The sequence below is a fragment of the Pelmatolapia mariae genome, linkage group LG22 (genome assembly GCF_036321145.2).
Source record: "Pelmatolapia mariae isolate MD_Pm_ZW linkage group LG22, Pm_UMD_F_2, whole genome shotgun sequence".
Lineage (NCBI taxonomy): Eukaryota > Metazoa > Chordata > Actinopteri > Cichliformes > Cichlidae > Pelmatolapia > Pelmatolapia mariae.
The window spans coordinates 33838949-33853000 of record NC_086245.2 but is presented as its reverse complement, the minus strand read 5'-3'; the positions used below and the strand labels follow the sequence as shown (position 1 = coordinate 33853000).

Genomic DNA, 14052 nt, shown 5'->3' with positions numbered 1-14052 from the left:
ACTGCAGAAGCTGCTTGTCGGTTATCAAAGCTGAATAGAAGTCATAAAAAGTACTGATTATGACGATCAGCCATCCTGGAGCTTATATATCCCTATCCTGCACCACAGCACTGGAATTGCTCAAGCCACTGACTTGCCATTCAGATTTTCCCAGATCCCAATCCACTAGATGTGCCAGAACAAGCCCACCCAGAAATCTGCAATGCTTCAAGAGTTATGAGCTGGTTTGCCAGTTAGTGGGGAATTTGACCAAAACTGGACAGGTGGTTTGAATATTTTGGCTGATTGGTGTATATAACAATATTATCTACATACCCTTCTTTTGACACATCCATCCATCCATGGTAATTTTTATTGTAATAAAAAGTTAAAATAGAATAATGCTTTAATAGGAAACTATTAAAGCATTATTAAAGGAAGCCTATTAAAGGAAATAGGCAACTGCTGCTGCTTACTTGTTTATTTCACCAACAAACCCATCTCCACGTTCTTGATTCAGCTACCTAGAACTTCTCTCAGGTCTTTGTCAAACAGCATGAGCGATGAGTGAGCAGGGCGGGAGGACAGGATGTGTGTGTAAATGTGTGCATAAACTGCTTGTGTGTGTAAGAGAGAATGAGACAGGCAGAGAAAGAGCTGAGAGAAAGGGAGGCGCTGCATTACCCGGCATACAGCAGCAGGAGCAGGCTGGGCTTAGGGATCTATTGTTCCCTGTTTTATTACCACAAGAGCTCATTCGCACTCATTAAGTAGCCAGGGGAATAAGAGAAACACAGAGGGAGAGGAGAGCGTGAGGAAACCTCACCCTCGCTTGCTCAGGATTACTTCTTGGATGCGGTGGCGTGGACAAAGCAGAAAATTCACTTGAGTGCCGCTCTCTACCTTGTGGCCAGGCTCACATTTTCCTCTCGATTGCATTGGGAACAGCAGTATTTGCCGTGCGGTGGCCATGGGGACGGCCGGCAGAGGTATCAGGATCCAAGAGGTCTTGAAAGGAGCCCCACTCCTCTCTCTCTGGACGTTAGCGCTGCTGTTTTTATCCATGTGGGAACTGGATGCACAAACTGCAGTGGAAACTAGACCCATGTACATCTGGCGAACAGGTACAGTCCATCCTCTCTGCTCGTTCAGTCCTGGTCCCTGAGACACGGAGTGACTGGATGGATGTTCTAACCTTGCACTCTTGATGAAATATTCATATGCAAATGTTTGTGTACATAACACAATACATAAGGGGAAATGAAAAGGGTGAACATGCTTTTTTTTGTTTCTTTCACTTTTTATGATTGGATCAATATATCTCATAAATTAATATTTTTTTTAAAACCAAAAGTTTATAATCTCATGGTCTTTTTGTGGTTAATGCACTGGAGCCATCTTGCTACACTAGAGTTTGATAACATATTTGCTGCAGTCCCTGAAGTGAATGGGGTTTTTTGCCCCCGTTTGGGGGGTGGAGATGTGCATTGTGCTCCTGTCTTTTTGGCAGAGCCCTCCCCCAGACAGAGACAGCTGGAACACTTTGATTGCCTTATGCTGCTATTGGACTCATTTATCACATTTTGAGATGTGTGCAATTGATAAGAAATTGTGTGTGTATCAAAGCTGCATATGTTACTATGTTTCTGAGTGGGGAAAATAGAAGCTAGCTCCGAAGGAAGCGACACAAACACAAATAGTAATTGACTATTGATGCAGGTGTTTTTGGTATCTGCTGATGACTTGTGAGTACAGCAGCTTTACAGTCTAAGCACAATACAAGGATCCTCACTGCTGCTGTTTAGGGTGGTGCCTCTCACCATCCAAGGTTCATTCACTCTGTGAGAGCAGCACATGGTCAGAAGGACACAAGGGAGAAAGAGGGGAGGAGGATAGAGGAGGAGTGATGAAAGCAGGAATTGGGGGTGGAACTGTGTTGACCCATTGAGACAAAGGTGCCCTTTAGGGGCAGCTGGAGATGAATGTTCTCTTTCTCTACTGTCTAATCTCTCTTTCTCTGGATCAATGTCCTGGTTTCACTGGGATTCTGCAACCGCTGTACCACCAGGGACTGATCAATGAGCATAACCCTGGCAGTAAAGCTCAGCCTGCATGAGATCAATTATGGCTTTTGATGAAGTCTAAAATATGATCTGCAATCATTTGTTTATAAAGAATAGCATGTGCAGCGTAGTGATCATCCCTGGGGTTTTAAAGTCCAAGTGAAATAAAAATATTTCCGAAAAAATCTTTTAAAAAATGTTCTGCAATGTTTACGTCCCCTAATTGGTTAAGATTCCCAGATGTGTATTCGGGACACAAGGAAAAACATTCACAATAAATAATTCTTTTTTTTCTTTATACCAGCATCTGTGTAACATCTATTGCTGTAAAGTTTCTTTTCATTTTTATGTAGAAAATGATGGTAGCAGGTTGATGGTAAATGCACTTTCACCTGTTTTGCTTACTTGACTTTTTCTTTTGTTTGGTTAGTTTCCTCCTTAGTAGAAGTGACACACCAGTATTGTTTAATGGTTTTTCTTTTAGAGCTGGTTTTATGCTATTTCACACTTGGACTACTTTCATTTAACGATTAGCCTCATTTTACTTTCTGATTAGTTGGATTTATGCATCAAAATCATCGTCTCTTTAATGGAAAACCTTCTTTCATTGCTCCTGAACTGCTCAAGTAATTTTGCTCTCAGACTGGCCTCTGTTTATAATAATTTAGAATACTGATTTTGTTGTGTACATTATCAGTGTTTTAACACAATATAGGATATAAAATCATTTTAATCAGGTCTGACTTCACAAGATAACACTAGACTAGACTGTGTGACTGTGTGCACTTTAAAAAATTATTTCCTTAAAACTGAGACTTTGTTTCCTTCCCCCCCCCAATCTTCTGGCAGCGGTTTACTCCAGTATAAAAACACAACAAGATACACAAATAGGTCACACTCACTATACGTTCTCATCAAAGATCATTTATTTATTCCTGCCATAGCTGTTGTTTACAAGCTTCATTGTTCACACCATGTGCAAAGGAATGGAAATCCTTTTGTATTATGTGCTGTACCTCCCACTGTGTTAAAGCAGCGGATGAGATTAAGGGCAGAGAAACCAGAGCAGATTGGCCAGACAAAGTTAACCTAGATACGGTATAGACATGTTTGTGTGGCGTCTCTCTTCTTGGCCTAAGTGTGTCTGTGCTTGGCACTTGGGTACAGCTCTTGTCACCCTGACAGAACAATGGCAGCAGTGTAGAAAAAAAAACAGTCAATGTTTTTGTGCATGCTGGGGTGTTACTGTCTAATCGGGTTTTTGTATGATATTAATAAATTCTCACTTCATCATTTTATTATTTTTACATTTATTCCATGTTGTCAGATTAGGAAGTATCAAAACTGTCCACGTAGGGATGCTGGAAGTGTTCATGGGTACTCTTGGCAGAATAAAGCCGCCTGCTGAGATCTCAGGAAAAGAGTTATTTTGAGTGTCAAATTCTGTATGAACAAATGTCCTGGTCACTCATAGGCAGGGTTTTAATAGTTTTGCAATTTTCATTAGTTTTTATTTTTATTTAGTTTTGACTTCAGATTTTCAATTTTATATCAGTTTTAATTAGTTTTTACCAACTGTTTGCTAGTTTAGTTTAGTTTAAATTTTTTTTGAAAATCCTTAGTTTCAGTTTAGTTTTGATTAGTTTCAGTTATAGTTTTAGTCGTGTTTGCAATAATTAAGTGTAACAAAATCCCAGTTTCATCATATCAGTCATGCTCTTCTGCTTATCCTTGGGTATGTTGCTATTCCAGCTACCATACCCTGCACCCTGGACAGGTCGCCAGTCTGTCGCAGGGTTAACACGCAGAGACAGACAACTCACAGTCCCACCTATGGGGAACCTATGGGTTCTTTAAAAAAATAAAAAGAGGGCAGATGAAGAACCATTGATAGCAGGCAACTATAAAAGATATATCTTGGCCCCAATGAAACTATTAACTCTTGCAGCACCGGGTGCATTGCTAAACTTTTTGAAGACTCACACAGTTGTGTAGATATCCCAGTCTCAATAAACATATTCACCAGCGCTTCCTCTCGCTTGTGATGTTCCTGCGAATTGACCAACCAGCAGCCATCGGGTCGCTGTTGGAAGCACTGCATTAATGTTTTTTGTGGAGTTGTCTCGGGATGCATCACGCTGCCTTGCGCGGGGTTGGCTTCTGTTTCTGGGGATGAGGGTTGGGCGTGCTCCCTTACCTTCTCAAGGTAAGCTAGGTTAGCCTTCTTGTGCGAACTTTTCAAGCGCACTTTAAGGTTTGTGGGATTATTTTCCCTTTAGAAATGTCCCGCATAATTTGTCTCTTTCCACTACAAGACACTTGCTTTATCTAAAACACAATCATATTCAAAGTAATCCGACATTGGACTCTGGTGATTTCTCCCGACTTTTGCTGACGTGATTCTGCGCGTGGACGGAGCAGCGACACAGACGACTCGACTAACGTACTGCCACCTGCTGGCATAATGAGACACAGCAGGAAAAAACCTGGAAACTACACTTCATTTTCACCCTCGACTATTGTATGACACACACACATCAATGAAAACTAAACACATTTTTGCTATAAATTCAGTTAATTTTAGTTAGTTTTGTGAACACTCATTACAGTTTTAGTTAGTTTTCTTTTTGTTGCAAAGTCTTGTTTTTATTTTTATTTCCGTTAACGAAAATGTTTTTTCACTTCTAGTTTTCGTTAACGATAATAACCTTGGTTATAGGGAAAGGAATCGATCCCACTTCTGCCACAATCAGCTGATTTCAATGTGTGCCAGAGGAGGAGGATATTGTTACAGTCTACAGCATGGATATTATTTTACAATGGATGGGTACTATTTTATATTATTTTATATTGCTTTCTCCTGGAAGTAATTAAGTAACATACACGTCTAATGCATGAGTTGTTTTTTTTTTTACAAGCTAACATTTGTTAGAAGAGCTTGTTTTTGACAGACTTCACCTAACCATGCAGCCTGCCTTAAGTCTGAACTGAAAAATGAAGAGATGCAGCCCACTATTTTTGTCCATGGTGCAGATGGGTGGCTGAAATTTGTGACAGTACTAATGTGAAAGACATAGGTTCTCTGGTGACTGCAGCACTATGTTCAGAAGTGAACATGGAAATATTAATAAAGAATCTGTTAAATCATTCCCTGCAGGCCATTTTTAACCAGACCAAAAATGGACCATGAAACCAACAGATGAGTCACGAGCCTCCACATTACACCCATATGTATGGAATTTGGTGACAATGTGTAATTTGGCACAGTGTGGTGTCTTTTGGCAGATGACTACATTTGTGTCTGGGTGTGTCTGGAGTACAGAAGCCAGAGACAGAAGGTTGGGATCAGCTGGTCTTCCTCTTTAAATGTTATCTCCCTGTTTCCTCTCCAGTCAGTCACACAGTTAAAGACTTTCATTCATGACCACTGAGTGTCATCTTTTGTAATTTTGAACAAGAAAAACATCTGACACTGTTTTGAAGTTGTTACATGGCACAAATAACTTCTAAAGAAATTTCAGAGATTCAGTTTCTTTTCTTTTTTGGGGGGCAATTATATAATCATATCGCTAAACCTTTCTATTACCTTTGGAAAACAACAAATTTAAGTCCGGCCTTTCACATACCTAAGTCTTATAAATACAAAGACAAACATAGTGGTCTGTATACAGCATCTATGTTTAATAATTTTGATAAATTTTCAGACACTGCAGCAGCTCCTGGCAGTCCTGAAAACCAGTTACTGGTGCTTTATATGTCTACGCTGCACTTACTCATCTGTTTAAAGCAACCTTTGAGCCATAAACACAACTGCCAGTGTAAGTGATGCAGTTGGGTGCTGCTTGGTCTGTTGTGGAACAACAAAGGTTTCTGTACAGCTGTACAAATCAGAGCAATGAAGGATGGAATTTGATGGGGCAGGTCATCTTGTCCAGACTCAGTCAGCTTCAGAAAGAAGCAATGAATGAAGGTTATTTAATGCTGTATAGATCACACACAGAGAGAATAACACTGTGTTGTGTCATTGTTCGCATGCAGCATGCAGCTCTGTTCAGGCTCTCTGCTGCAGATGCTCATCTCTATGTGGCACACAAAAGAGAGAAGAGGCTTCACCTCAAGTCACATGGCTTGCTTATTGTTCTTCTTCACCCCCACAAAATCAATTCCCCAACCTCAGCCCTCACCCTCTCTCAAGGTGACCTTTAACCTACAAGCTGAGAGGGGTCTTGAGAGTATAAACATTAAAAATGAGGCAGGAGTTGAAGCTGAAGCTGCTTCTACAGATCAAGTGTTTCTCTGGGTCAAGTGCTTCATTCAGCTATTTAGACTGGCCAGTTTCATGAAGCAGTTAAAAGATGACATAATTAATCATAATTAAGGAAGACGTAATAAAATATTTTGAATGTCAGGGTACCAGTACTGGCATCATCATCATTAATATTATTGTTTAAAAAGATTAAAAAGATTTCAGCCTACTTATCCCTTTGTTATATACAGTCTCTGTATTGGTCTTCCAGCTCAGTCTGATTTCAGTGTGGGTGCTCAGGTATATATACTCCTCCACCAACACTGTATCCCAGTACAGACTGGTTGTGTAGCTGTCCTGTTCCTTCAGATGTCGATCTCCATCTGTCTGATCTTCACCGTCACATCGCAAAGCAGACAGTTTCTCACAGAACACACCACGAAAGAATCCAGGAGCACTTTATCCTCTTTCTCCTACCATCCAATAATTGGACATAATTTACAGTAGTTTGAAAAACACTTTGTCCTCTTCCTGGTTTCCTAGTGTTTTGCATATTTGTCACACGTGTTTCAGATCATCAAAAATTTTTTAATGTTAGACAAAGATAACCAGAGTAAATACAAAATGGAGTTTCTAAATCCATTAAGGGAGAAATGCAATCCAAACCTACCTGGTCGTGTGGAAAAGTCATTGTTCCTCTTGTTAAATCATGAATTAACTGTGATTAACCACAGTTTTCGAAAAACTGACTTCAGTTTCACTAATCACACTCAGGCCTGATTACTGGAAGGCCTGTCAGGAAATCAGGAAATCACTTAAATAGCACCTGCCTGACAAAGGGGAACAGATCTCAAAAAGCAACACCTCATGCCACGACCTGAAGAAACACCTGAAAACAAAGTCATTGGAAAGGGTTACAAAGCCATTCTAAGGCTTTGGGACTCCTGTGAACCACAGTGAGAGCCATTATACACAGATGGAGAAAACTTGGAGTAATTTTGGTAGGCTGGTCACTCCTAGGAAGCTTCACCAGAGTTCCACGAGCACATCGAAGACTCAGGAGGTCACAAAAGAACCTAGAACAACATTAAAGAAGGAGGAAACCACTGCAGACCAAAAAGAACACAAAGGCTTGTCTCAAATTTCCAAAAACATCTTGATGATCCCCAAGACTTTTGGGAAAATATTCTGTAGACCAAAGCTGAACTTTTTGCAAAGCGTGAGTCCTATTACTTCTGGCATAAAACTAACACAGCATTTCAGAAAATGAACATCATACCAACGGTACATAACGGTGGTGTGACGGCCTGGGGCTATTTTGCTGTCACAGGACCTTAGAGGACTTGCTGTGGTAAATGGAACCATGAATTCTGAAGGATGTCGGTCCATCACTACATGACCTCAAGCTGAAGCACACTTGGGTTATGAAGCTCGATGATGATCCAAAACACAGCAGTCTACCTCTGAATGGCTTAAGAAAAACAAAATGAAGACTGGAGTGGCCTAGTCGGAATCTGGGATGCTGTGGCATCACCTTGAAAAGGTGGCTCATGCTCAAAAACCCTCCAGTGTGTCTAAATTATAGCAATTCTGCGAAGAAGAGTGGGTCCAGTGTTAGGTTTTTCCCCTTAATAATAACCACTTTCATTTAGAAACTGCATGTTGTGTTTTCTCGTGTTATTGTTGTTTAATATTAACATTTATTTGTTGATGTGAATCATTTAAGTGTGACAAGCATACAAGAAAATAGGAAATCAGGAACAGGACCACACAACACAACTTTGTAGTTTATGTCTTTGTGCAGTGCTGAAAAGAAACCCGAGGGCATTCCTGTGCCCTCAGGAAAATGTTCCAGCTTTAAAGGCCTTTTTCTTAAAGTAAGAGCCATTTTTCCAGGAAAGACAAAGGGTTTCTAAATATGGAAACATTTCCTCTCCAGCAAATGTGTTATCTGCTTTAAGACATGTGTTTGTGAGTTATACCAGAAAGTCACTCTTTGATTTGTTGCTTTCTTTTTCAGAGGAGCTGCAGTAGCCATAGTCATACAGCTCAAGTTATGATAATGCACTCTGTGCGAGTAGATGACTGGAGAAAAACGTAGTGGAATCACCCAAGCTTAGTTACAGCACTTTTGAAAAGACTTTTGGATTTACAGATTTACTGCAATAGTTTTTTCCAAGGCTGTGTATTCCATGACTGTAATCTGAACCGGAGGATTTTCAGGAAATATTATTAATTGTCAAGTTTTTGTTTTATGTCAGGACAAGACCAAGACTGAAATACTGAGATGGCTTTAGATTTCAACAAAAGCAAAAAACACAGTCTGCTCATTGCCCAGATGTATCTGGGGTGAGAGCAACTAAAGCAAATAAGGACGAAGGTCATTTATGTTCGTTTCACAGCCAGTTGCTAGCCTGTATAGACCTTTGCACATCAATAGTACGTTGCTGCATTGAGAATACAAAGCAGATGTTGTGGAAGGAAATTTCTAGCTCAAACTTGTAATGTACACCTGGTAGTTGGTGGGATCACAGTCAGATCATGTTCACACCATAAACAAACCACTCTGGAGTTCATTTTGAACCGTGCCTCGACCATGTCCTCCAAAGTGTCTTGGGGTCACACCCCAGTGCGTTTACCCTGTTCGTACCTGCAACAAGGAAAATGAACCAGAGTTCAATTTAAACAGACTAAAAACTGCAGATGTGAGAACATCCTTAAAAATCACCCACTATATCAACTTAATCTGAAGTGAACTCAGAGTCAGATAAATATTCTGTATTTTTCAGTGACAATGTAAAAGTAAAGAGGAAGGCTTTCACATCAGTTCTTACATTCTTTATAAGTTTTGTTGTTTAATAGAATTGAACCGTTCTGTCACTTATAATCAGAGGTGTGTTAGGTGAACCCTTCCTTAGTTCTGGTGCAACAGGTTTAGGCTGAAGTACATTACACTTATCAAAAATGGTTTAATGACTCAAGACAAACTCGAGTTAACAGTAACATGAATGCCATTTTCTCCCAATATGATCAGTTTGTTCCCAGAAAATTTGCCAATTATTTATTAGGAGTGTTGAACGCAATGTAGTAGAGCTGGGCGATATAAGATTTTTTCATATCACGATATGTTTTTTTCATTTCAGGCGATAACGATATATATCACGATGTAAGCCAAATAACTATATTTGTAAGATTTAAATGTGCCGTTGCTCACAAGTAAAATGTGAAATAATCTGCAGCTTGTTTTGATTTAAATATTTATTTCCCATAATAAGTTCAACAGGGTAGATGTACTTAAGGAACATGAGACTTCAGTTTCAGATAAATAAAGGCAAATATTGCAAACGACACAAAAGGCAGCCGCTAAAGCGTTTAAGTTTCAAAATAGAACAAACAAAACAGACTACTAAATTGTCAATTCCACTTAGAAACAAAATTTTAATTCTAAAAATAAATCTTAGTTTGTTTTACAGAAGAACAGACAAAATTGACTAACTTTTGTCAATATCAAATAAACTGAGAACTAAAAGGAAATTCTCAATCTCTGCTTGTTGTATAGCTTAGCTTTTTAAACAGTTTTAACAGTGACTTTAGTCTGACAAAAGCCGAATGATGAATTAGCGCTTTCAGTCAGAGATTGAGCATGCACCGGTTTATTGTATTTCCAGACTTGCTTTCGGCACAGTTTACAGTGCGCGTTACTCTGTTTTTTGTCAGACTTGAAATAGCCGAAATACCTTCACACTACAGAACTTCTATGGCCCTTCCGTTCGACAATCTCTCCGGCATTGGAGCCATCATCTGTTTTCTCTTCGGTAACCTTCGCTCACGCTCTCGGTTGATTTTTCTCTAGTCGGCAAACTCATTTCCTTTATTACCTGGGCAGCCCGGCTGCAAAAACAAATACACATGTGCGCCTTGGCACTTGTGCTGTACGTAACAAGTCACGTGACGTGATGCTGCGGCTGTGATTGGTTCGGCTCTGCGCTACTTAATTTGGATTGGCTGTTCTTTTTTTTTTTTTAAGAGGACAAGAGAGATGAGGCCTATCGCAATAGTTTAATTTTTCTATCGAGAAAAAGTTATTTCGCAATACATATCGTTCTATCGCCCAGCTCTACAATGTAGTACTATAATTAGAATACAGTTACAGTTTTGTTGTTACTTGCATAACAAAGGTTGTTCCGTTATCTGCACGCTGGGTGAATTGAAAAGGAACAAAACACATAAACATGCTTTCTCAAGTGTGCTACAATCAGCTGATTTCATTCATGTGCTGGAGGAGAAAAATGGTGGCGTAGTCCACGGCTTTTCAGGAGAGGAGATATGAACACTATTTTCACTGAACAAAAGAAACCAGGTAACTTCCACCAGGACACAAACAAGCATCTCTACAGAGAATATGCTAACACAAAGCTACCCGCGAACCCAGAGTGTTGTTCAAACTGAGTGCATAAAGACCCCAGCAGCCACAGTTTGGTCTTGAACATGTAGCAAACTCAGTGAAAAGCAGTCAGGCTTGTAGCGTTGCATCCTCCATTTGTACAGTGCTGTGAAAAAGTGATTTATTAGGTTTTTGTATATTTGTCACAGCCATTTCATTTACTGAGGGAGAAAAACCTACCCAAACCTGCCTGGCCCTATTTAAAAATTATAATTGCCTTCTAAACTTAATAACTGATTTGTTTCAGCAACAACTACAGTCAACTGTCTCCAATACCTGGCAGTCAGTCTTTCACATCACTGTGTAGCAATTTTATCAACTCTTCTTTGCAGAATTGTGTCTACATGTGTTTCTATTGTATATGTAAACATTTCTGGGCTTGCTTTCAACCTTGCTTTGTGTTGCCGGCTTTGTGTTCACTAGTTGTTGTTTGACTGTGTTTCAGGTCATTTATTACGTGATGCAAAAGTAGCAAGTAATCTGTAATACATACCCAACACAGTTTATGAAGCTCAGGAGGAAGGAATGATGCCATGCAGCTGTGTATGTTATCACAGTGCAGAAAAAAAAACAACTAGTGTGTTACCAAGTTGGGATAATCCATTAGATTGGTGATTTACCACATGCTTGTTTGTCAGGCTATGCTTCCTCCCTAAAGTCACCAAGTGTGGCGTCCCAGCTTCTTGAGAAAACCTCTACCTGGTTAGTGGCAGCTGAACACTGCAAAGACTCAAAATCTTGCAATCTTGAACCAAGTATATTTGTATTATTTGTCAAAATAATCTCATTATACTTAAAATAAGACACAATCAGCTGCAGAGTAACATTTCAGTAAGATATAGGAACTTGTTTTTAGACTGATAATTTTCACTTGTTCCATTGGCAGATTTTTTCACTTAATACAAGAGTTTTGGTTGGAATAAGTGAAAAAAAAATCTGCCAATGGAACAAGAGAGTGTGTGTCTCTAGCTTTTAGTGTTTCTAAAAAAATAAAATAACAAGAGGTCACTTGGTGGTCTCTGCTTGTGTTTGTATCTTAGGAACTCATTTAGTGGGTATGCCTGGGTCCCAGTGACGTCACCAAGACACTAAGCATGAGAGTCACTTGTAAAAAAGATATTGGTACCATCCACAAATCATATGAATCTCAGTATGTCTAAGACTACATAAGGTGTTTATATATCATTTGAATAACTTTGGACCTAGCACGGTCGGTGCTAGGTCCAAGCAGGAAGCTCAGAAAGTTTTTAGATCTTGTGTCAGCAGAGTGTCAGTTGAAGGTGAATACTAATAGAGGTGGGCCTTTAGAAGATGCCAGGTGATGAAAAGCTCTTTACGCTTCTTAGGCCAATCTGCTGGCATGCTCCCATTGCTTACCAGGAGGTAACAGGTTTAGCTGCGAGCAGGAACACATTGCTAATCTCTAGGATGTGCAAGTTTTCCTTCAGTGCTTTGTGTCAGAGAAGCTCTATGAGACAGGCAGTTTTGTGTATTTGAATTCAAACCATTACCTCTTCCCAACCCAATATTGCAATTTCATTAGCTAAAACAAATATCTAACTAGTATTTCTACACTGTTAGAAAAAGCATCTTGAAAAAACGGTGATATTCCGGCAGCTGGGGTGCCAAAATAAGACCGTATAATTACAGAAAATAACTCCCGCATAAAAATACGGTTATTTCAAGTAATGAAAATACAATTAGTTGCGCTAATTTGACATGGGATCTCGCCTTTTTCAAGTGCCGCTAAACATTAAATTAGGAACATGTTAATGTCATTAAACAATGGAATCATCTATAAATAGGGAAAAAAAACATCTTAAAAAAACGGTAATATTCCGGCAGCTGGGGCGCCAAAATACGACCGTAAAATAAAAGAAAATAACTTCCTCATAAAAATATGGTCATTTTCAGTAATGAAAATAGAGTTTGTTGCGCTAATTTTACATGGGATTCTGCCTTTTCCAAGTGCTTTTAGACATTAAATTAGGAACATTTTAACGTGATCAAACAATGAAATTACCCATAAACAAGGTCAATGAATGTGGCAATATGAATCATAATACGTAAATGTACAGGAATATACAGTTAACAGTTGGTTTAAATAATAATGGATTGCATGCCCTGGGACAGACGCGGGGCTGCCATATCGCACCATCAGCCCCTCTGGCCAGCGCCAGTAGGTGAAGAGTCTTGACCACAGACACAACGACCGAGAGCGTCCGAGCCGGGGCTCGAACCGGCAACCTTCTGATCACAAGGCGAACTGCCAACTCTTGAGCCACGATCGCCCTAACTAGTTATGTTATATACTTAACCATAGCATTACATTTGAATTCAACAGTTCAATCTTTCAAATAACGGACAGATATTTGTGAAATCATGATACATTTGTGAATGTATTTTAACAATCTAAATATGCACATGTACAGACAGATACATTTAATAATCATGAAAATTATGTTTTATTACATTACAGTGATTTAACGTTAATTTACATTTGAAATGTGAAGTCAAAGTCTATTTACATAACTTTAATGATATTCTAGAAGAACAGAACATTACTGTAAAATGCACAGTAAAATACCTTCATATTAGGATTTTTTCCTACAGTGCAGCCATACCCGCGACCTTGTTGTTGTTAGTTCACATTCATTGGCCGATGCTTAGCGTCATGTTATTATGTGTCCCAACATCCAATGGCATGTCACATTGTTTTCATGGCCACACCCTCACCCCAGGTGCAGAGACCTTTTTCTGTTCAGGAAGGTTGTGAATACTTTGAGATTTATATTAATTGCAATTCCTACCTCAACATTTCTTTTTCAAAATATATAATTAGCACAGCGTGGCCGCGCAATGTTTTATATTGTGGCATGCAGAAGAATCTTAACAAAGAAGCTCACAGAGAGAGATTGAGCTTGTTATTCAACCCCAAGCTGGTAGGGAGAGCTCTTTATTAAAACACTTGCGGTGTTACAATGTGCCTCAAGCTTCAACAACAGCACAACAGAAGTCACTCATGGTACAGCACTCTCTCTACAAAACAACAACTGTCAGTGACTCTGCACCACGGCGTAAACACAGCATTCAAGATAACAGTTAAAAGTAACATAACCATAAACAATTAAACAAGAACATCTAAACAGCAGCACATGTCCCAAGGCATGATGGGAGAGAACTAGCTGTTCCCCCAAGACGCCACAATATGTTTTTTTTTTAGTTTTTATTCCTATTAATTATATTTTCACTTGTTACCTCTGAATTATTGAATCAGACCTAGGTGACTTTAAATTTTTCTGCAAAATTATAATTCAAAT

The 14052-nt window shown here is 39.3% G+C and overlaps 1 protein-coding gene across 1 annotated transcript in view; it reads left to right on the top strand.

Moving 5' to 3' along the window:
* Positions 1 to 653: 653 nt before the first annotated feature.
* thsd7aa (thrombospondin, type I, domain containing 7Aa) overlaps positions 654 to 14052 on the top strand; it is a 162845-nt gene continuing 149446 nt past the window's right edge. The window contains exon 1 of the mRNA XM_065471423.1: positions 654 to 1103. Within this exon, the coding sequence (XP_065327495.1) occupies positions 950 to 1103 (154 nt within the window). The 5' untranslated portion in view covers positions 654 to 949. The remainder of the gene's footprint in view (positions 1104 to 14052) is intronic.